At 36.9% G+C, this 25,610-nt stretch overlaps 2 protein-coding genes across 2 annotated transcripts; one reads left to right on the top strand and one right to left on the bottom strand.

Moving 5' to 3' along the window:
- Positions 1 to 423: 423 nt before the first annotated feature.
- On the top strand, positions 424 to 5,180 carry LOC128679325 (uncharacterized protein). The gene is made up of 7 exons (XM_053761465.2): positions 424 to 803; positions 923 to 1,117; positions 1,667 to 2,145; positions 2,497 to 2,737; positions 3,397 to 3,616; positions 4,447 to 4,574; positions 4,934 to 5,180. Exons 1-7 carry the CDS (start codon positions 507 to 509, stop codon positions 5,168 to 5,170), a joined length of 1,797 nt encoding a protein of 598 aa, XP_053617440.1. The 5' UTR covers positions 424 to 506; the 3' UTR covers positions 5,171 to 5,180.
- Positions 5,181 to 6,022: 842 nt separating this feature from the next.
- On the bottom strand, positions 6,023 to 24,770 carry LOC128679327 (uncharacterized protein). Its single transcript, XM_053761471.1, has 9 exons — positions 24,544 to 24,770; positions 20,759 to 20,859; positions 17,237 to 17,398; positions 15,316 to 15,478; positions 14,569 to 14,784; positions 13,860 to 13,967; positions 13,085 to 13,207; positions 12,032 to 12,130; positions 6,023 to 11,654 (listed from the first exon to the last, which is right to left on the bottom strand). The coding sequence occupies exons 1-9, from the start codon at positions 24,562 to 24,564 to the stop codon at positions 11,595 to 11,597; spliced, it is 1,053 nt and encodes a 350-aa protein (XP_053617446.1). The 5' UTR covers positions 24,565 to 24,770; the 3' UTR covers positions 6,023 to 11,594.
- Between the last annotated feature and the right edge of the window lie 840 nt (positions 24,771 to 25,610).

The following is a 25,610-nucleotide window of genomic DNA, read 5'->3' as shown; positions in this document are numbered from 1 at the left end:
AGAGTTTACAGCCAATCCGTCTTTAGTACTGTAGCGTATGAAGGTGTCATCATCATGATTCTTTAATCAGGCCCAATTATGAATTGTATTGTACAGTTATTTCGAAATCAGGGTAAATAAAAATTTAAAATCACGTTTTATAGTATGGCAACTTTTTTTCATTGATATCTCATGACCTTTTAACAGAAATGTCAAAAGGTAATTGAACTTTGCGTTTCAAATCTTCACTTTTATAGCGTATTCCATGCTCCATCCACTATAGAATAAGATCACTCCAAATCCTATAGATATAAAACCTTGACATTATTATAGTCGGCCCAATAACGTTATATTATATCAAATTATTTTGAGGAACGTTTTTGGGTATTTGTAAAGATTTATTTAGGCAACACTATACAGGTAATGTGAATGTCAATATTTTTCAAAACGTCAAAACCATGTGTTATTTGGTTTGGATGTGAATGTTGGTCTCTATTTTGTTACGAAATTAATAATAATAAATAAAAATGGTGAACAAAGTCTGGTCTAAAGTGACTCCTGAGCTATCGCCGCCAGTGCTATCCTGCATCAATAAGCAAGGCTTCACTACTATGACGCCTATCCAAGCAGCCGTGATACCTTTAGTATTGTCTTGTAAGGACGTAGCTGCTGAGGCTGTTACTGGGTCCGGCAAGACGCTAGCGTTTGTTGTACCGATGTTAGAGATGTTGAGGAAGAAGGAGAAGGACGCGCCGTTGAGGAAGGATTTTGTTTATGCTGTGATTATTTCGCCTACGAGGGAACTGGCAACTCAGATTGTTAAGGTGTCGGTTTTGAGTTTATTAGAAGTTGTACCTCATAGTCTCTTCACTGTCTGTCTATTATTCATGAAATAAATTAATGTAGGAGTATTCTAAAGCCAATATAATAAAAATACTTTCAGGTCATAGAACAGTTCCTGCAAGAACCAGAGCTCTCTCACATCTCCGTAGCGTTGTTGGTTGGCGGTCGTGCAGTTGAGGTCGATGTCGAGACTCTACAGAAAGGAGCCCATATCATAGTGTGTACGCCGGGAAGGTTTAGCGACCTGCTGGCTGAGAGGAAACACCTGAATCTGGCTGGGAGGCTAAAGGAACTGGTAGGCATGATGCATTTTATTTTAAAGTAAGTTTTTTGAACATTTCATGGATATCAAGAGAGGTTTTTAACATAATTATGTACAATATGTTGCACCACTAGTAGCTTCTGTAAGCTGATTAAAGATTACTTTTGAATTGAAGTAATATCTGAACAGGTACAGATTTTACTGATGTCTATTTATTTAAAACTAGTTACCCGACTTGCTAAATTGGTACCTATGTGTGTTGTAACGATGAAGATGTAGATTTAGTAAGAAAAAGTACTTGAAAATATTTATATGGTAGATAGAAGATAGGGTCTTAATGCCATACAAGACCCCAAAAAAAGTTTTACTTCAACCCTTAGACATTTTTTGGGAAGGAATATCTTTCTAGAATCAAGTGTATCACTGGTTTGTTTATGGGCGTTTCCCTGGAAACTGAGCAACTTTATACTTATATACTATTGTCCCGTAACCACAAGTATATTGTTGTAACCAGAATGTATATTTTTTTAAAGACTTTTACGTAATCTACCAGGGCACTAAGCAAATGGGTATTTGTTTCAGGAATTCTTAGTTTTAGATGAAGCTGACCGCCTCCTAGACCTGGGGTTCAGTACAACACTAACAACAATTCTTCAGTACCTTCCCAGACAGCGCCGCACGGGGCTGTTCTCAGCCACACAGACCAAAGAACTCAATGATCTTGTCCGAGCCGGTCTCCGTAACCCAGTCATCGTTAGCGTCAAAGAAAAGTCCACTATAAGCACGCCATTATTACTCGAAAATTACTATGTCATAGTCGAACCCCAAGACAAGTTTTTATTCTTGCTAAACTTTATCCGGAACAGGAAAATGGTGAAAGGATTATTCTTTTTACCGACCTGTGCGTGCGTCGATTACTGGGCTGATGTGTTGCCAGGTTTCTTGCCGGATATAAAGGTGTTCTCTATACATGGCAAGATGAAGTTAAAGCGGGCTAAGATTTTGGAGAAGTTTCGACAAGCGGAAAATACTATATTGCTGTGCACTGACTTGATGGCTAGGTATGACAGGATTTTCATGACTAATATTAAAAATGCGAAAGTAAGTTTGTTTGCTACCTCTTCAAGCTCTATCTACTCAACCAATCTTCTTGAAATTTTGCATACATGTAGTTAGAAGTATGGAGAAGGACATAGGTACCTTTCATCCCGGAAAAATAACTGTTCCCGTTGGAAAAAAAGTGGGAAAACGCTAGGTCATACTGAATTAGTAAAATGATTTAAATACCATGTATGCAACGTAGGTCAAATACTTTCTTGCCGGAACTGGGCCGCAATTTAAACTCTAAACTTATTGCCCCCCACAGACATGCCTGTTACAGACATATTTTCAAATACGTAGTGTACTTACAGAGGCCTAGACATCCCGGAGGTAGAGTGGGTGCTGCAGTGGGAGCCCCCCACCGCGCCCCCGTCGCTGGTGCACCGCGTGGGGCGCGCGGCGCGCGGGGGCGCCCCCGGCTGCTCACTGCTGCCGCTGCTGCCCTCCGAGGACTCCTACGTGCCCTTCATCAGGACCAACCAGCTGGTCGACTTGAAGGACTGGAGGCTGTCCAAGGATGAGATCAAGATTACAGATAAATTGAGGGATAAGGTGAGTTGTGCGATTTCCTTCGCGTTTTTCGCTGTGAAAGTTTATGTTACGGTCATATCCGGTTTCTCATTGTACCAATATAATGGACCACAGTGCATTTTGAGTTTCTGCAAACAATATTACAAATATTATTTCCTCCTATGATGTTATGTTAGTATAGATTAGTGTAGATAATATTGTCTATAGCTATAGTATTCGTTTGCGTCAACTTTCGCATCATTCTGCCGCAAGATTCCTGGCTACATTGGCTGTGATGCCTAATGAAACTTTTAAATTTGGTCTGACAGATTTGAAACAACCCAAAGAGGGTTACCTCTTTGGGTTGTTTCAAATCTATCGGTTAAAAATCTAAGTTACATATTATAATAAGAGCAGACCCCCTGTCGCGTCTGTCTGTCAGTATAAAAACTACGGGACGAATTTTTATACAGTTTTCACCAATAGATAGTGCGATTATTGAGAAAGGTTTAGGTATAAACATTATTATTGTTTTACACGACCGCAGCCGAGACGGGCCCCGTTAAGGTTATTTTAACACATAAAGTATATTTTATCTCGTTCTATCAATTGGAAGGATAGTGACAAAACATACTTTAGCATAAAGCATACTTTAAAAGCATACTTTTGAATGAATAACAGGATAAATATTTCCTTCTCAGGTTTTATCGATCCTCCACAGCCAACAGAAGCAAGACCGCTCGATCCTCGACAAGGGACAGCGCGCCTTCGTGTCCCACATCCAGGCATACTCCAAGCACGAGTGTAACCTTCTACTACAGACTAAAGACCTACCACTGGGACACATCGCCACCAGCTACGGACTCCTGAAGCTGCCCTTGATGCCAGAGATTAAAGAGGAACATAGACAACAGTTTATAGGTTAGTAAAGTTTATGCTCCCGACTTAGCTCGTGTAAAACCATGTTAAATTAAACACCTAAATCTTTCTCTTGCATCAATGTATCTATTTAAAAAAAACAGCATCAATATCCGTTGCGTAGTTTTAAAGATCTATATAGCATAGGTACTTAAGGACAGTCAGAGAAAAACGACTTTGTTTTATACTATATAGTGAAGTATAAAACGTATATTATTGTAATTATTGAAACGTTGTAATTATTTAAGAAAATACTTAGTACCTACGTTTATATTTTTATGTACGGTACCGTTAACTACTTTATAAAGCGGCATTGACTATCCGATTTTTGACCTAATTCTACGGGAATCGCGTACTTTCGGGATAAAAAGTACACTATGTGTTAATCCAAGATACCAGTTACCTCAACACCAGATTTCATAAAAATTGGCCAGGCCGTTTGATTGTTAAGAAGTAACAAACATAAATTTTCGCCTTTATAATATTATTATTAGTAAGATTATCTGTTTTCCGCGGCATAAAGTAGCCTGGGCTTCAGGGCATCATAGCCCCGCATCTAACCAGGAACACGCAAGGATGAGAGAGTACTCTCTACGTACACACACAGTCACAGTTGACACGATCCCGAATCCGTGTAGTCTTCCTTCGTTCAGAATCATTGTTACTACATTGTGTAATGGAAAACTATATTTTCAAATAAAACTCTTTATCTAGTCCTTTATTTTTATAATTTGTCAAGACCATTTGTTATTTCGCGGTAAAAATAAAATAAATTTACAAAAATGTGATCGTATGTAGCGTCTTAAATTTAAGAAGAAACATCTTATTTACAGGTTCCAAGGAGCAAATAGACTTCAACAGTATACCGTACAGAGACAAGCAGAAGGAAGCCAGCCGACTGCAGAAGTTACAAGAGTACAAGAAGACTGGCGTTTGGCCTTCCAAGAAGAGAAAGAAAATGGTGACTTACCATTTATTGCCTTTTTTATATTGTCGGTATATCAAAACCTTTTTCTCGCTCCTCTCTTTCTATTTAGTCAATATGCTGGAGGCATATTGTGCGATTTCTCGGCATCAAGACCCTACAAGGGCCTACTATCCCGATTACAACGTTATATTTGTAGTTCATATCATACAGAATGAGTGCATACAGCCGCAAATATAAGTTGGTCAGTTATCACTGTCCCCGTAGGATTTGATTAGTAGATGGTCCGTTTTCTATTTATTTCGTCACATTTTTGATATTGATTATTGAAAATTCCTAGCCTTGTGTGGAATGATGCATAACAAACATACAATTAAAAAAAACTCATCAAACAGACGCAAACCAAACCGTGGGAGCAGACGAAACAGAACAAGGAAGAGAAGAAACAGCGGAGGAAGAAGCGGAAAGAGATGAAAAAGCAGGAAAGCGGGGACGGCAAGCGGCGCAAGCGCAGGGCGGTCACACAAGCGGAGTTAGACGAGCTGGCGGCCGACGTCGCGCTGATGAAGAAGTTGAAGAAGAGGAAGATCACGCAGGAGCAGTTCGATGAAGCTTTTGAGGGAGATAAATAAAACTATACTAACAAAATAAGCTATTTTCTTAATAAATACGTACAGACAAATCACACAGATTGAGCTAGCCCCAAAGTAAGTTCGAGACTTGTATTATGGGAAAATAACTCAACGATACTATATTTAATTACATATACAATCATCAAAGATCCAGGTCAATCTGAAAAAGATCATTTTCCATGTTGACCTGACCGGGGATCGAACCCGGGATCTCCAGTGTAGCAGTCCGGCGTGATGACCATTAGGCCACGGAGGTTTCAAAAAATTACAAAAGTGCTATACAAGAAAGTATGTAGGAGTTATAAAGACCTAGATGATTAGCCAGTTAAATTATTAAATTTAATTAGTGAACAAAATTGGCTTTGCCGCTCCCGCCTGGCAGAAGGGGCAAACCCAGGAAGTGGCTTGATGTCGTCGAGGATGATGTGTGATAATACTCTTGACAACTAGGGCTGCCAAAAACCGTGCGAAGTGGAGAGACGAAAAAGTGAACACAAAAAGGGAGTTGCTTTTAACTAACATCCACAATAACTTTGTAGAAACGCCACTAAGAAGAAAGAATCCTAAGATCCACATGTGGATCTAGACCCAAGTAGAGGAAGGAATTCACAAATATTACTTCAAGCCTTTGGCACGGCTAGTCAATTTTAAATTCGCATGTCCTGTTATTGAATCAACAAATTATTTAGTACTAGCTGCGCCCCGATGCTCTGCTCCCGTGGGAATTTCGTGATAAAAAGTACCCCATGTGTTATTCCGAAATTCCCACGGGAGCGAAGCCCCGGAGGCCGGCTAGTATTAAATAATTTGTAAAAGTTAGAAACAGAGATGACGTAAGAAATGAAAACAATATTTTCACATGAAAAATTGCGTTATATTTTACATAATAACAAATAAACAACAATAACAAAAAAGCGCTAAATTTCAAGCTAGAACTAGACTTGTTTTAAAAAAATTATACAATTTAACAAACAAAAATAATTTTACTCTACAATCACGATTACAAGTCTAATCCTTGGCTAGGCCAGTCTAGGCCCCGAAATATCTAGTTCAAACCTTTGCTAAGCAAGTCAATATTTGGTGCCTTATAATAATTTGTTTACAAAAAACTCGTGCCAACTTAACACCACTGGTTTACCCTTTTCAACACCAGAGGGAACATTATCGATTCCAAGTTCGAAGCGAACCAATCACATTGCGGTGTGGTCGTCGTTGCTTCACAATGGCGCTCTGCGATTGGTTATATGCGTCTCAATGGGAATAGATTCGATTGTGAGAGGTCTAGAGCAATATCCCAATGAGAATTGTAAAATTAAAGTGAACTGGAGACTACGTCGCAAAACGTCCTTTTCGCAAAATGTCCGCTGGGCAAAAACTTGGCCAGTTTTTGCTCTAAAAATGTAATTTATGCTATATATATATATCATGTGTCAAATTGATTTACTATTTGTGAAAGGGAACATTTTACGGTACAGCCAAAAGCGACATTAGCTAATCAGCTTCGCGACTCTTGGCTCTGTCTACCCCGTAGGGATTTTAACACATATTTATTGGATCTATTAACCAGTTATCTGTGGTGGAAAAAAGGGAAACGGTTGGCGCGCTATACACAAACAACATTCAACCTTAGCCCTACGACATAAGGTATGTCAATCTGTGGTTATTCACTATGTGACCACAGAGAGCTGCCCACGCACATGGTCAAATGGTTAAACACAAAAAGGTATTTTTTTTTAAATATTAATTGTTTTATTTGCCAGCTTGATTTTGAACCGGGATCAACAATTTCCGGGATTAAAGGTAGCCTATAGGCTAAGAGTAGAAGCAGTAAGAGAAGCGGAAAGTGTAGTGGAGAAGGACATATCCTTCTAACTACTTATACCACAAGATTGTTTGAGTGGATGAAGAGGTAACAAACATATAACTTACTAGCTGCGTCCCAGGACTTCGCTCCCGTAGGAATTTCGGGATAAAAGATTGTTTGAGTGGATAGTCTGAAAAGGTGACAAACATATAACTTACTAGCTGCGGGGCTTCGCTCTCGTGGGAATTTCGGGAAAAAAATTACCCTATGTGTTTTTCTAAGTTATATTCCAGCTGTGTACCAAATTTCGTAACAATCGGTCCACTAGATTTTGCGTGAAAGAGTAACAAACAACACTTTCGCATTTATAATATTAGTAAGGAGTAGGATAGTATTACAATGGTGTGATCAAACGGTGAACGCGTGAAATATTTCAAAGTTCAATCATTTGACCGTGCGCGTGGTCTCATATCGAATTACCCTCAATCTATACATAACAAACGGATAAAATGTAAGAGTACAAAATATGCATATATGTACACACGAATTACTATGTGCGCGTGTAATAAATAATTAAACATTTAAAACGGAAACACGCTTCACAAGAAACGATTACGTTAGCTCACTAAATTCAGTTTTAATGCTAATGCTGCTGCCGCACTTGATACGAAGCTTATCGCGATAGACTGCATATGCCTTACTCCGAACTGTCGCGTACTCTTTTGTGTTCATAGTAAGTGAAAAACAGCAATCATTTTGTCCTGATATGGAACGAATTAGTCGTAAGACGAAGTACTTCGACAACACGCAGGTGAGGCCACAGCATAATACAAATCTTAATATTTATGGTATGTATGTGCATGACTAATAATTCTACACATTAAAAAAGTTACATTATTAAAATAATTATATGTTAACAAAATAGTTGATAATTATCAAATTCTTTGACCAATATTGCTAAGTCGTTCATCTCACGTAAAATTACGAAAGAGATAGCAATACTAATGGATAAACAATTTGATATTCCGCCCTAAGTAAAATACTCATTAAAACATGAAAATTAGTTAGCAATTAATGGCAATAGCCATTAAATTCATAATTTCATTATTAATTTAATGGCTATTGCCATTAATTGCTAATTATCTTAAATTAATTGCTTAGGTTGGAAATTATCTAAAGTATCGATACCGCCACATATCGATACACTATCGATTGGCAACGCCATAGTATAGTAGGGCGGTATTACACTTATCAAATTCTTTGTATTAAATATTATTGCTATCTTTCGTAATGTTACCTGAGATGAAACAATATTAGACCAAGTGAGTAACGTCACCCTAAAATTAGTTTAAATAACTTTTTACAAATAAAGTAAGGTGATACTGAAATTCCAAATAGAATAAGTATAAAGTTAAGATCGACACTCATATATTTTCTACCCTTTATAGACAGACTGCAGTATATTTATTAGATATATGATATGATTCGGGAGATCCCTATTCGTGAGATTCTAAATTTAAATGTATACATCTTTTAGTGCAACATTGTACAGTCTGCCACAGAGAAATCTGACCCCCCCGCGATTTGAACACCATCTCTTAGGGGGTCAGATTTCTTTGTGGCAGACTGTACAGTCTCTCACGAAAGTGAAGAAAAAATTTTTTTACAAATTAAATTATTTTGACATTGCAATACCAAACGGATTGGTCAAGGTTGATTGATAAATACCTAGTGTCACCGGAGTGTCAAGACGAAACAAAAAAAAATTGTTTTCTTCACTTTCTTGACAGACTGACAATTTTTTTTAAGAAATGACAAAACTATACATGATCCTAATATGAGATAAAAAAATGTATAGTATGCCTGGCATGTGTATTTACGCATTTAGTTACAGATTCCTGCTAAGTCTAGTTATTAATTCAATTATATATTTGAAGTGTGGAAAAATAAGAAGTACAATTTTTAATGTACTAAAAATCAATAAATGCTTCGAATACATTTCTGCAATGAGTGCAGTTTTGTCCTAATATCTATATGCCTTAAAAATATATAAACTGTGAACTTTTTATAAACTTCAGTGTATAAAAATCAATATTTTTTTAAATATTCTATGCATAATAAATGATCATTAAAATGCAATGACAAAATGCAATATTAACTGGAAAATATTAGAAAAAGAAGACATTATGGAAGCTAAAAATAGGGAAGATATAGAATGAAATATTACTATAGGTCTAATATATCTATAGCACTATAAAAAGTTGCAACCAAATTTAATTAAATCACTTTTGTCTCGCCATATCAATGTAATCGCCACTAGGTGGCGGTAGCCGTATCGTAAGTCATGTCAAACGCCTTTAGGCCACTTGTATGAAATATGACATAGTGTTAGCAATACAAAATTTCAAGAGTGTCACAAAGTATAAAGTATTTAATTAAACATAATTGGTTGTAACTTTTTATAGTTAAATAATAAGAATAAAAGTGCTGGAAGAATTTGTCTATGATAATGAATATTTGTTCTATTGTCCTAAAAAGCATAGAAACGATACACTTATGTCTAATATAGTAGACAAAAGCACCATCTAATTTAAAAACTACTGTTGGTTAGTTAACTATATGCGTTAAGGTCAGTGCAGACAAAATGGGTATTAATAAATTGAATTGTTGTGTGAAATTTTGGCTGAACTTGTAGTGTATGTGTTATAACTATTCGATGACCAGTTTCAGGTTGCTGGTGTCCATGGATAGCGGTTTTACGATCAGGAAATCTGCATTTTAAAAAATAAACCATTATGTTTGCACTGGCATTTAAAATATTGTTTCTTTCGGCTGGCCTGTATACTAGGCGTTAATAATCCTTTAACATACGGTTACATTGTGCTATTATTCTACATCAAACATCCATCGACATCTATCACAATAATGGTAATATTTTTCCATTGGGCTGGAGGTTGACTAGTTTCAAATAATAATTCTGAGACTAGACCTTCAAAGGCACTTTTTGTACAAAATGTATCAATGAAATGTTACTCCTTGGGCTCCGTTCGTAATGCGATATATCACCGAGCAGAAAACTACACGTAAGTCAGAAACTGATAATGTCAGGCGATGATGAATGACAGATGCGCATAACGACAGGTTCGCGTAATGACAAAGAAATTAAATTGAAACAAAAAAGAGTGCTAGTTGAAGAACTATTTGTTTATAAGATAAAAATAATTTTGATCATTGGTACATAGAATCCAAACTCATTCCATTAGCCATATCTAAACAAAATTTTATCAAACTCGATCCCGCGGTCATGAATGCAGTACAGACTTCGGCTTCAAAGTCCCGAACGCAACAGAGAACATGCGGAGATGAGAGAGAAAGAGAGAGCAGTATAGCCAGACTTCATATTTAAATCTATGTAAGTATGACTGACAAAAGGGAATATAAAGTTAAAAAGGGGAAGACGGTATCTTGCAGTATTATGATGAGTGGATTTTTTCATTTTCATTATTTTGACCATATGCGAATCTGTCATTATGCGCTTCTGACATACATCGATCATATCGTTCAATATAAGTCAAATTTTCATATTGACAGCATTTATCTTGCGAATGTTTAGCTTTCCAGTGTTTTGGACAAATTCTGCACAATGAGATACCGGAGTATGTATCGGGCCTTATATATTTATGGTAGGAATAAAATAGTCTAATTTGAGAAGCAGATGTTTGGTAGACTGAATCATAATTCACTAATATGTCTAACATTAAATTAACACATTTACACAACACTTAACCATGATTTTATTAACGTAAATACGGGTCACTCATTTGTGATTATTGACGGAAAAATCAACTATAGTTTCAGATTTATAAGCAGACTTTTTCTATAGTCGATATTTCCGTTGTAAACAACACGCGAATGACCTATATTTTCATTCATTTCACTTTAGTTTTAATCAAACTACGATTTTGGTAATACCGTAAGTGTATTTATCAAATTCAGCTTCATACTGAAAAGTTAAAAGTGATCAGAGTGATCTAGTCGTAAAATTTTGACAAAAAAAATTAATTAATTTAAAAAAAATGTTTAAGTAAAATTTTGACTGTAAATGTGACATAATATTGTCTCAAATTATGTACGTCGAAATGTTATACAATTTCTACGTGATTGTGAACCTCATTCGACCAGTGGCGCCAACTAGTGAGTAAGAAACGTTAGCTCCCATTATTGACTGGTTATTTGATAAAATTTAAATAGTAGCAGGTCTATTTTGTTTTTAACAATAAAATAAATAGAAAACACCCACTTATTAATTCAAATTAAGGGATACATGAATTACGCTACATGAGTTTTATGATTTTGACCCCTCTTACGTGTTTGTCGCGGGTCATTCAGTAACGGGGGCTAACGCGAGCGAATTCACTGTATGGGACAATGGTGTTGTTATAGGTTAAGAATTTTTTTACCTTTGTAGGGCACGTAATTCACAGGCGGCCCTTTAACAGATCGCCAATATCAAAATCACTATTCGGGACTTCACTACAACACTCCGCGATTCAAAACCACTGAATGAAATTCACTTCACTATCACTTTATCAGTATCGGCACAGATCAGTGCGCGCGGCGTCAGCTGCGCTTGCGCGCGTCGCCCGCCGACAGCGCGGCGCCGGCCGGCGTCGCCAGCATCTGCGTGCACACGTTTCCTTTAGGTTTACCATCAATATTATGGAGAAAAAAGGTTGATAAATGAATCTACATTTCGGCGACTCTTGAACAAAATCTGACCACTATTAAGAAAGGAAGAATGTGAAGATTTATTTATTTGTTATTTAAATACAATTCAAATTTTAAGTGTAAGGTTTATAGGATACACATGTAGTATCCTTTACACCTTACATTTAAAATTTTAATTGATTTTTTTATTAAAATTGTATTTCAGTATTGCATGCCGAAAGGTAAAATGTAGCGGTACTATTTCTATCCATATAAAATCACTGTGTTACCAACATTTGCAATAAATAATTTGACTTTATAATATTTATAAGATGTAAATTTAAGAATACCTTAATGGCGCCGGCGGACATAAGGTAGAACCAGTACAGCTGAGGAAGCAGCAGGATGCAGATGGAGATCTTGCAGCCCGTCGGAAGACTCTTTATAGCCTGGAGATTATATTAAATTTAATTATATGATGCTTTTTTATATGCAGGATATATAAAGCTTCATATCGATACACCAATTAAGCTCGAAACTTATTCTGGCCTTAGCCTGTGGTTAGGTGTTGGTGGACCCCCAACTTTGGTGTTAATGCATTTTAATATAGACTTATAATACCACCATTTGCCCACAACTATATAACGAATTATTGTCAAATTTTTGCGAAGGCACGCTACGATTATGTCGTGGCGTGTCAACGAAACAAAACGGAAGAATTTAATCTTCTACAGACTATCCAATACGAAGAAACGACCAAGACCTTCCTGAAATTTATACACCACATGGTATTTAGTCTGAAGAAGATAAATGGAAGCTAATAGTCAATTTTCATGAAAGATGAAGTGGACGCATGCTGCTACTGTATACAGTAGCAGAAGAGCGGCGTGTGTCTACAAAATTCTATAATATTACATTCATATCCGAATATGAGACAGATTTGTGCCAATATAAAAAAAAACTATATAACGATATTGCCAAGCTCATTGAGGGAAATCGCGCCGGAAATAGCGTGTTACGTACGACTGCGTGGAAACACACCTAGCGTGTTACTACTATGTGAAAACACACCTAGCGTGTTATGACCACCGGAGAACACGCGTACAGCATTTTTGCAAAAATGTATTCTGACATTATTACTATACATATACTTCATTCAAAACTACAGGTGGAATGAGACCTGGTATACATATATAGCACACAAGACAATTCTTATTACGAAATTAAGCTTGACATTAACTTTAGCATAGTAACAATAGCATTTCAATCCTAACTGTGTAACAAATTTCATAACAATCCGTTCAATAGATTTTGCGTACGCGTAACAAACATACTTACGTACTTTCGCATTTACAATATTGAAGTAGGACGGTGTAACTTCACCACAATCAATACAAACTGACCTCGAGATAGGAGACGCCCAGCACGCGGCTGTAGAGCAGACAGACGTAGGGCAGACTGAGCACGCGGCAGAACAGGAAGCTCAGCAGCATCAGGATGCCGTTCACCAGGTACGCCTTCGACGACTGCCGTCAGGGGTTATTGTCAATTTGTTGTTACCATGTTTGGCTTCGGGTCATGAACTTTGTTAATATCGGTCCAAAGGTAAGCGTGACCGACTTTCGCATACAGCCAAAACTAATATCATACTTAGTGGTGGACTAGCTGTTGCCCGCGCCAAATATAATAGGTAGCTTATGCCTATATTATATATTGACGACCTCGGTGGCGCAGTGGTAAAGAGCTTGCCCCTAAACCGAGAGGTCCCGGGTTCGATCCCCGGTCGGGTCATGATGGAAAATGATCTTTTTCTGATTGGCCCGGGTCTTGGATGTTTATCTATATATGTATTTGTTATAAAATATAGTATCGTTGAGTATAGTATCGTTAATACCTATCCAATTGGCTATTCTCCAACTAGTAAAACTACTATACACGATGACATTGGTATACAAACTCTTGTGGTACGAGTAGGATATTCGAACCTAGGACCTTTCTATCCACAGCGTCTCAATCATTACACCACCACCGCTTCCATAATGAAGTCACAAATAAAGTATTTGTATTTGATGCATTAAAACCCACCAATATGCATAGCCATCTACCATATAAGCATGGGCAAGGTCAGCCCCCGACAGTGGAGGTATTAAAATGGTGATGATAATTTAGATTCTGTACCTTCAGCTTGAGCCTGGAGAGGATCCCACGAATAGAGACGAAGGGAGTGGACAGTTCCATGAGGTACACAAACCCGAATGTACAATCGCCGAGGTCGCCGCGGAGGTACTGAAAATGTACAAAAATAACTTTCCAACCGTTGGTCTGATTTTGATGAAATTTAAAAGGTATGTGTGGATCTGTCAATAGAATTTTCAAGTTCGTGGGGCAACAAAATCGGTTAAGTCGTTTTTGAAATATTCACAATTTTGTAAAAAAATATTGTGTTCGCGAGGTCTAAGTTAATCTAAGTTCAAGTTAATTTTAATTACCGTGGTTAAGAGCTTTGCCTTGTATGTTAAAGATTACAAATAATATATTTTAATTTAAATAATGAGAATTCTTTTTAAACTCATTGTTTCAAATTATTTAAAAAAGCATTAAAATAACCAAAAATCTTATTCTATAGGTATGTGACATGCATAAGGCCACAAGTTTTTCAATGTCATCTTTAACCAAGCACCAAAACTAAACGTGTGTACAAAATTTCAGCTCATTAATTTGGTTAAAGATATCTGCTTCAAAATTGAGTTACAATATTCACCCGAACAAACATAAAAAATATCATTGATAATTTTTAGAGTAAACTGAAACTCTAACTGACTGACTCAATAAATAGACTGACCCTGAAAATAACTGACCCTTAACATTAACTCAAAAAAAGACTTACAACAATGACGAGGAATCCAAATCCGCCGATAAACAAATGGTGCAGCAATATAACAGGTTCATATCTGCAGTATTCGAAGAATGTGGGCGCGGGCTTCTTGCCGGCGGACAGCGGCGCGCCGTCGCCCGACGACAACCTTGCGTCGCCGTTCTTTGACAGCTTGCGCTGCAGTTTACCCTTTAGGTAGTCCACGCCCGTGTTCATTTGGACGTGTACCTGAAATTGTGTAAATTGTAACCCTCGACACTATAAAAATAATTTTCGAATTCATCATCCTCATCATTTCAGCCCGTTCCCACCCACTGTTAGCACGCCTCCATCACGCCACCCTCTGTCCTGTGCCTCCCATATCTATGTACGACCGGCAACTTTTATTATATCGTCCGCCAGTCTCTTTGCAGGTCGTCCGACACTTCTTTCATATGTCCTAGGCCACCACTCAGTCAGTGCTTTACTCCACATACCATGAAACCGACGTGCCAGGTGGCCTGCCTGGTGGTGGATTTTCGAATAAGCATGATTTTTTTTTGTACTTTGGCGGTGTACGCCCTTAAACATATGTGCATGTGTTGCCTGCCTGACGTCTACCCTCTTTGGGAATGCGGTTGTTGCCTATCAGTTGGCAAGACACTTAGTCACCACGTAGGACATCGACTGAAGGATATGGAATGGATATATTCTAGGGCGGAACCATCACTAAAGTAGAAGGATATCAAATATTTAGCAAAAAAAATATATCCCACTGACCATGTACATAGACCAGATGTCATAGAAGAAGTAGGCCGCTCCGAACCACGCGTACGCTTCAGACATGTAGTGGGAGGACCTCATGAAGTCTCTGGTGCACGACCAGAGACACACCACGACCCCGGTCACGCACGACAGCGCCGCTTGCACTGCCGACACTAGCCTGCGAACCATTTCTTTTGTTAAATTATATTGATACATTATTTATTTCTTCTGTAACACACATATACTAAAAATTTCCAAATTAAACTCAAAAAAGATTACGTTTTAATAGAAGCTATAATTGTCCATCGTTTTGTTGGCGTCAACATATTCATGACTGACTGAAAACACACCCAGCATGTATAAACACGCTAGGCGTGTTTATTTTGAAGTATCTCTTATAATGTGTTTGATAAGAAAAATAATAAAAAATACTGATAAATAAAAGCCGTTAATTCATCAGTATTTAATATAATTATAACAAGCGGCCCATCCCATATAATAAATTTCACACCTAAACCTTCCTCAGAAATCACACCATTGGTGAAAACCGTATGAAATCCGTGCAATAGTTTTTGAGGTTAACGTGAACAGACACGACAGACACGGTTGAGGATTTTGTTTTATAATATTAAGGATGTAAGCAAGTACCTAGTAATTTATTATCTAAATTATGAAGACAAACTAAATCCGTTTGTTATATTTGTATGTGATCTACTATTAAAAAAAAAACTATTAAAAAAAACGTTATCGACATCAAATTATTTATTCAATAAATATGAATGGATTGCTTTTTAATAGTCCTTTCACAGATGTCCACAACTGATACGGCGGACAACAGTGGTGTCTCCCGCCCGTATCTCATAACCCGAGCAAGGTCGAGTTCATACAAATAGTAATTTTATTAATATTGATTGTTCGATGTTTTTCGTTGATAAACTTATTTGTGTTGACAAATTTTGCAACTTATAAACATTATAAAGTAAAAATAAACTTTGAAGTCCACTTCGGAAATAAAATTTAACACCCGAAAGGAAAAAGCCTATGTCTGTCTCACCTCTGCACGTTCCCGGTTTCGTTCGGGGTTGTGAAGCCGCGAAGACCGGGCGTAAAAAAAATAAAAACCTTAAAATTTAAAGATTCGACTGTGATTTTATAGGTCTCCTGCCTGACGTCAACCATTCTTGGGAAAATTGTTCGTTATTAAATTGTTAGTATATGGACGGCGGTAACCACTTCCCAACATGTCTGTCGTTTCTCCGTAGTACATTTTTCTAACGTAGGTAGGACTTTTCGATCGGCCCATACGAATACAAATTTATTTGTTGGACAAATTAAAAAACCCCCGACTTTCAATATTCATTTCGCTACAACTTTTGAACGGTTGAACCGATTTTAATCAAACATATCTAAGAACCACCGTATAAAAATTAGCTATCAAATAAAAAAAAGACCGCATCCAAATCGGTTCACCCGTCGATAAGCTATGGTGCCACGTACACTCCTCTTTTTGCGTCGGGGGTTAATTATAAACAGGAAAGACATGTATTTTTGTTTGTAATTAATAAACTCGAAAACTACTGTGCCAATTTTGATGAATATTGGCACAGAGATAGGCGAAACCTTCAGAAGTGACATAGGTTACTTTTCAATATGGTTTTAAACGAGCGAAGCCGGGCCGAAACGCTAGTCGTTCCATCCAAACCACCGCCGCTTTTATAATTTAACTAGCCAGGGCTGCGTCCCTGAGATTCACTTCCGTGGGAATTTCGGGATAAAAAGCACCCTATGTAAGCTAAATTCCAGGTTAGCTAAACCCGTGTACCAAATTTAATAGCAATCGGTCCAGTAGATAATACGTGAAGAAGTAACAAACAAACTTTCACATTTATAATATTGGTTGGGAAGTTGTGATGCCGCTGCCGGTCAGCAGACTCACTTGTTGGTGATGTCCAGCACGTCGCCGGCGCCGAGCCGGTGCCGCTGCCGCAGCCGGCCGCCGACGCCGGTGTACAGCGCGCACACGTTAAGCAACTCGAACATAGTCATGAAGTAGACGAAGCCGAGCGCTGTGAGCGACGCGCCGCGGGTCACGGATATTCTGTATAATGATAAATTTCGTAAACAATATAATTTGTCATTTTTGTACTTAATTTAATTTGACAAATTTTAATGTCAGAAATGACTAATGTGTCAGAAACCTAAATTTTATACAATCCAACTATTGTGCCACATTTAAAGCAATAAAGTCATTCGTGCATTCTGGAATTGAAACGATCAATAAAATTCTTTGTAACAAAATCAAAAAAGCTTGCCCCGCCTGGATTTTGTTAACTCCTCATTGGAATGGGGAAAATTTTAATTTCTAGTTTTCCTTGAAACTTTCATTGTGGTGTTGCAGGCGTCTATAGACTTGACGACCTCGGTGGCGCAGTGGTAAAGTTCTTGCCACTGAACCGAGAGGTCCCGGGTTCGATCCCCGGTCGGGTCATGATGGAAAATGATCTTTTTCTGATTGTCCCGGGTCTTGGATGTTTATCTATATATGTATTTGTTATAAAATATAGTATCATTGAGTTAGTATCCCATAACACAAGTCTCGAACTTACTTTGGGGCTAGCTCAATCTGTGTGATTTGTCCTAATATATTTATTTATTAATAGACTGCGGTGACCACTTCACATCATGCCTTTTTTACTCAGTAAATATTTAAACGTCAATAGTATGTACTCGTAGGTACCGAAATATTTAAACGTAGGACTTTTCCATCAGTCGTTCTTCAAACTCGGATATTCGAACTCTCGATAAATTGGAAAGTGCGTGTTTCACGTTCAAAACGGAGTAATTAATGTGATTTTTGTTGTGCAGACAGTTGGTAGGGTGGACAGTTGGGAGTGTTATGGATATTATATACCGTGAGCGGACCCGCGGGCAACAATTCATGTTACATGATAAACGTCACTTTCTCTTAATTCTGAGTAACTTTTTTATATACGAAAGCAGAGAGCTATGATAAAACATAATGAGCATGTTGCAACAATTTACATTACTGTTGATAAGGTTTGTCAGTTGCCATGCATTCTTCGCTTGCGCACAGAGCGCCGGGCCCGCTGCGTAATAGAGCGAACAGTTAGCACAATCAATATATTAGCCCCCATTCAGATCGACAACGAAGACCTAATATTGTATTTTGTGTTCCTAGCTTTCACACGACTTCATTCGACATCTACAGAATATAAAACTGAGTATTGTGGTTAAGCCTGTCAAAAGAACCATCATCAATCATCAATTAATTTAAGAACTTTGTTCTTGTCGGTGGAGCATTTTCCATCTAATTCTGTCGTCAGCCATCGATGTCACGTCCCTATACGACACGAGCTCCGCCTTCTCTTTTATTTCATCCAGGAATGCATAATTCATAATTTTGAATAATAATAATAATGAATATTCAAAAGAACCAAACACATAGATCTATTAATAGATTAGATGGTAATTAGTCAATAATATATAATAAATCAATTAGTAGTAATTAGTCGTAAAAGTCATGTCAGATGCCTTTAGGCGATTTAAATAAAATCTGACACCAGTGTTAGTGATAACACACTCATTGGAGCGCTAGTACAGACAGACACGGGACGCGGCAGACTTAGTTTTATAACATGTAAGCGTCAACATGACATTTTGAAAAATTGTGAATACTCGTAGTAAAAGTATTCACAATTTTTCAAAATAACAAGCACGCTTTATGAAAACAATGAAGCGAGTAATCACAAACGAACGAGACGAGATTCCGGAGCCGTGACGTCACCAGCACAGCATCACAAGGCTTCAATGTTTATCACAACACAAACATGCCAGTTGCAGTTTAATCTCGCTCGTCTTTAGAGCAATCACTATAAGGAGTGTTTTAGGGTTACGTATCTGTGAAAGTAATATAAACGCTGGCTGTAGCCTGCGAAACTGCTGCTTGACCTCGAATCACTAACAATAATATTCCAAATTTCATCAAAATCGACCCAGCGCTTAATCGCGAAAGACGTTCACAATAACATTTGTATGGATGGAAGCAGTTGAAAATTTGTATGTCTACGAGATCAAAAGATATGCATTTCCGTCGCAAATTTTGTGAATTCACAAAAGTATCAAACCCTAAGTAGGTACCCTACTACATATATACCATACCGTTGCTCTACAATCATGAAAATATGTTTTTCTTCTTTGTAAATAAGTAATTGAAATCCATAATAATCGCAAGTCATTATAATTGAGCCGCGTCACGAGTGATTGGCACCGAAGATCACGACATGCTAATGTGAATTACAATTACTTATCAATTACCTACGTTTATCATTAACTGTCCGCTTTATCCCATCTAGTATGTTCAGATGAATGTTATTCATGCCATTCACGCAATAAATACCAAGCGGTTTTCGATGGAATTAGACAAAAAGGTATTTTGACCTCAGAAAGTTCAGAAGACAGTTCAAGAAAACAATCATAATTTATCTGAATTTTAAATTCGTCACGCGTGTTCCTGATTAAGAACTAGAAACAAATTTTTGTCTGTAGTCGAAAAGTAAAACGACCGCTTTAAAATTTTCCTTATTTTAGTTGTTTTTCTAAAATGTCGCGTCATGTGGCGTGATTGCCGACACGCACTGAATAACTTGCATGAAGTACGTTAAATAATACATAATTTGTTTACTAAACTACATCAAAACAGACGGTGTGCATAGTCTTATGTCATAATAATATTACATTCTTAAAAAATCGGTTTAAAAGTTGCTTCTGTAGATATATAAGAGGGCAGATGCTATCATGCCTAACGAGACGGGAAGAGACGTATGTGACAAAAAGGTGATGAATATGAATGTGGATGAATGGAGAGGAAGACCGATAAAAATGTTCGGAAAATCTTAAAAATGAATGAAGTTATGAGAGCGAAGAGGCAGTTGTGAAAGGAGAAAATGACATTTTCACCCCCGACCGACCTCGTTTTGGTAAGAAGCAAGAAGATATACATTATCGAGAAACTGTTCGCCGAACTTTTGTGGATTCGGCATACATTGCTGAAGACATCCGGTGAAGGAAAACATCGTGAGGAAACCTGCACACTGGTTGATTATTATTAACTTGTGTGTGAAATGGAGAAGGCAGTGGCAAACCACTCCATTAATAAAGTTGTTGTGCGTGTTTCATTCCACGTAATGACCACGACCCTCAGCCATGAGGAAAACGACTATGAAGATACATTGCTGGGTTTTCATTGCGATAAATAAAAGCTCTCAACAAACAAGGTACGCATTGTTCGTCCGTTCGCGTCCGTCCGTGTTTAAAATCAAACAATTAAATAATTTATTCAGAAATTAGGCCTTCACAGGCGTTATAGTGTTTAGCCGCCAATATACATATATTTATAATAGAAGAGTTTTATCACGTGTTTATCACCATGCAAACGCACCTGTCTTCAGGGTTGAGCACGAGCACTGTGTTGGCGGCGGCGAAGAGCGACAACATGTTGGCGAGCACCAACACGTAGATGGCGGTGCGGTAGTGCCGCGGCTGTAACAACACGAATTATTATGACTATGATATATTTTTCGGGTTCTGTATCTCGAAGCAAGAATGAAGAGAGGATGCCTTTTAGCTATTTCTCTAACAAAAGTTGGGGGACGATGCGCGGGGCTGAGGCAGACGAATGGGGGTAAGCGGTTTCGCCACGGCTCCGGCCATTCTATAGCGAAAAACGAAATCAGCTCTTTTACGTGACGTCTGTACACCTTTCATTGCAACTGTGCAGAAGTTTAAACACTGATTCCTGCTCTGTATTTATCCCGTACTCCGTAGGTAACACAGAGGCCTCATGACGAAGTAGATTTTTTTTATATTGCATCGTAGGCAAACGAGCATTTAATTCGATCATATTCGAACTTTTAAGATTTTATTTCCAATAGGGCGATAGAAAAACTCAAGTCAAGGTACGACCTTATGTTAGTATTAAAAAAAAAAAAAATTACAAATACGGGTCTCGGAAACATGCTTTTACCTTACAAAGCAGTGACCTTATTTTGACATTACTTGTACATACATCAGTCGCGTATGGTAGGTCATTATCGCCCGGGGCGGAATCAGAATTTGCAGCTCCTTTAGACCCAGGCAATAATATATTTCTGCTAATCATCGCATTGTCTGTTTCAAGGAACCAATATTGTTTATTAAATAAATAAATATATCAGGACAAATCACACATATTGTGCTAGCCCCAAAGTTCTACACTTGTTTTATGGGATACTAACTCAACGATACTATATTTTATAACAAATACATATATAGATAAACATCCAAGAGCCAGGTCTATCAGTAAAAGATCATTTTCCATTATGACCTGACCGGCGATCGTACCCGGGACCTCTCGCTTCAGAGGCAAGAACTTTACCACTGCGCCACCGAGGTCGTCGTATTTATTTATACAGTCTCAATGCTAAGCATCACCGCGCCGTCATCTCGGAGGTAATGACAATGACTAACAAAATTACTAATAGGTACTTATGTACTGAAGCGGATTATTTAAACATCATCTAAGTTGGGTCATCGGACAAAAACAGTAATGCCCTGTTTGTATCCGGAAGCAAATCATCTCTCTCTCGCTCATTCCCGCGTATTCCCGGTAAAAAAAAATCGCTACAGAGGTTGTCTGTTTTCTCCGGAAATGTATGGTTTCCAGAGATAATAATAATAATAAATAAATATATTAGGACAAATTACACAGATTGAGCTAGTCCCAAAGTTCGAAACTTTGTTATGGGATACGAACTCAACCATACTATATTTTATAACATATACATATATAATAGATAAACATCCAAGACCTGGGCCAATCAAAAAAAGATCATTTTCCAACATGACCCGACCGGGGATCAAACCTGGGATTTTCGGTTCAGAGGCAAGCACTTTACCACTGCGCCACCGAGGTCATCAAAAGAGATAACAGATAACAAGCAGGGTATCAAAATCATAGATTTTTATAGTCTGCTAACGTATATACTTAGTTAGAGTGGATTGCACCGTCAACTTTGACGTTAACTTTAACAGGTGCAGAAAAACGCAAAGTACGTCATTTTGTCCAAACATCAACGGCGCGCCGCTGGTTAAAATCAACGTCAATTTGACGGTACAACTTGTTTGCAAAACTTGAAAAGCAGAACTCAAAAGTTTGTAATATTATACTTCAGCTATTTAAAAAAAAATCCAGCACTGATTCCACCATAAAAATTCTAGTTTTAATTTCATCCTAGTAATAATTAATTCTAATTTCCTGCTGTAAAAGATTAAATTTATCTATCTTATAGCACAAGATTCGAACTTGTTGACGGTCGTATAGACCACTGACACGGAGGCAGTCAAAGTAACAATAGCAAGTTAGTTTATTACTAGTTGGTATTCAAATAATAGATGTTCGTTTATCAGAGTTCACATAAGTACATATTATGTATATTTTTACGTATATATTACGCACACATGGATGTGGCCAAGGTTGGAGTGGTTTTGGGGGTTCAAATCCCCCTGAAAAGTTAAGATATAATTTAAGACATGTATATCCACACGCAGAAAGGGCCCAGACAAGAGGCCTAACTGCGGAAAACAGTCCTCGAGGGAAGTAAGAAGTATGTATAAATTTAAAATAAAGACAACTGTTTGGCATAACTCATTCATTACTATTCAACATTAATTAGGTACGTACAATGTATGAATCTTCGAGACTGTTGAGCTGACATTTTGCTAACATGGCTGGCAAATGCCTACCTACTTAAAGTAAATGTATTTTTACTATTATCACTTAACTGTTTAGTCACATTTGAATGTATATATTGTATATTTATGCATTGTATATGTTATATTTATGCAAACTATGTACCCTTAGCACAAAGTATGGATTTAAACAGACTTTGGACTATAACATGGAATAAAGTGATTGCACAATAATAACAGTTAATGACTACAATAAACAAAATAGGATGCTGATATCAGTCCAGTCATTATGTTTTAAAATGTTAAATACCATTTTATGCTAATATTTAAGCAAACATTCAGACGTGTTGGTGAACATGTGTATATTACTTAATCAGACAAATTCTACTAGACAGATTTTTATGAAATTTAGACCTAATTTTTCAACAGCGTATGGAAAAACTGGCACAATAGGGACCAATACTGTTAAGTTAATTTCTTCCAATGTTTCTAAGCAGCAGTCCTTTTGAAATGCTAGTAGTTTGTAGCTCTTCTTAAAATGATTGGGGAGTGCCCCAGAGCATGACTTTGATAAGGAATAATCTATATATAATAAATAAAATAAAAAAGCCTCTTTATTCCAAAATGGTAATACAGATACAAATACATACTATCGTAACTAGGAATTACATGTTTAATTTTTATTTGATTAAAAATGAATTCATTTTATAAAAAAAATTTTAAAAATATTTAATTTATCAAGAAAATTTTTAGTTTATAAAAATATTATAAACATGCATTAATATCATCTAAAAGTTTATTTGATTGAAAATTGTTATTTGATTCAGATTATAATGAATATAATGATTCAATTTATTAAATTCATTCACATTGTCATTTTGATTCAGGTTTTAATAAAGGTTTCATTAAATTCCTATCTGTCAGGTTTGATTAAATTCCTATAAAATTCATATCTATAGGTACTAAAATTATAAATACGAAAGTCTGTCTGTCATGCTTTCATGGCTAAATCACTGGGCTGACGTTGAAAATATTAGAAACAGATAGGTATATAGTTTGACCTGGGGTCAAACATAAGCATGAAGAGCTGCAGACAATAGTTGGTAATATAAAGGAATACAGATAGCATGTGTCATTAAGGAATCAAAGAGTTGACATTGGGAAAAAAATGGATGGAGCTTGGCTCTGATGTGCTATATTCAATTTGCCTGGTTTATTAGTTGAGTTCATTAATAGAGGAGGCTTACATATAGGCCTTTTTAAAGGGGTAGCACACATCGGCCTATTTAAAAAAATCCGCACATATTGCTATAGCAGTTTGAACAATAATGTCTCATTGTGTGTTTATGAAACTGAAATTTTCTTGACAATTCCTAATCAATAAGATTTAGTTACCTACGTATGTGGATATGCAGATCTACTTGCGTAGTTTCTCAACGTTATTTTAATAATTAAAAGTGTTGATTGAGATGAATAATAAAGAATAATAAAACATACCTTCGAAATTGTCGGCTCCATTTTTCCAAAAACAAAAAATAAGCGACGCAATAAACAAAAATTTAATAAAACATTGTGAAATTATGAAAATAACTGAAAACGAATTTTGAAGCTTTAATTATTTGCAGATTAATTTATTTTATCAGATTTCTATTTATTAAAATCCAAATAAATCTACATATGCCGATTCTATACCTACAGTTTTTGACTGACTAAACTTGATTTGATTGATATGACAGCAAAATGACAAATTAGTGACGTTAATAAAAAAAAGTTAGTGATGTGAAGGGCATATTATGCAAAGTTCAGCGCAGATGGCGCTACTGGTACAACTAAGGTAAGGTGCACAAACATTGCCAATGGAGGCAAAAAGCGCCAATTTTCAATATTGTTGCAGATTTACGACCAAAAATACTATCTACGCAATCGTGGTTCGAGTTTAAAGGAAAAAGGAAGGATTTAGTGGATTATCCTGAAAATAATAACACTATTTTAGGTTATGTTCTGCATTATTTGGTCAACTGTGGTCATAAACTGATATAAACTTTATTTTCACTGAAGATTATTTTAATAATTCTTCATGTGTAAAGTTTTCCGAGCTTCTTTTCGGCTATTCACTGGCTTGAAAATTTTACAGCGTGAATTATACAATCAATAACAGACTCTATAGATCTATTATTGATTACCGATTAGTCTAATTCAGTAGATATTTACTCGCTTGTATAATTCAATTAATACCAACATCATACATAAAACATAACATCCGCAGGCGAGGTTGGTCACCACGGTCTTGCCTGTTCCCAGCAATGAGCAGACAGGCGATGTGGTTTTTTTTTATCGAGTATATTATTGCTAACACTGCGGTCAGGTTTTATTCAAGTCGTCCAAAGGAGTCTGACATGACTTTTACGATTACTACCTATCGCCATTTAGTGGCAAGTAGTCGCATGTATATACAGTACACTCTAATACTTTGACGCTAAACTGTCAGCCAGTGTGCAAGTTTCCTCATAATGTTTTCTTTCACCAGAAACCAGTGGTGGTTCATGAATATATATTATACTAGA

This window comes from Plodia interpunctella, chromosome 21 (genome assembly GCF_027563975.2).
Source record: "Plodia interpunctella isolate USDA-ARS_2022_Savannah chromosome 21, ilPloInte3.2, whole genome shotgun sequence".
In the NCBI taxonomy this organism is placed as follows: Eukaryota; Metazoa; Arthropoda; class Insecta; order Lepidoptera; family Pyralidae; genus Plodia; species Plodia interpunctella.
The sequence above is the reverse complement of the archived record's forward strand: the minus strand, read 5'-3'. Positions and strand labels throughout refer to the sequence as shown.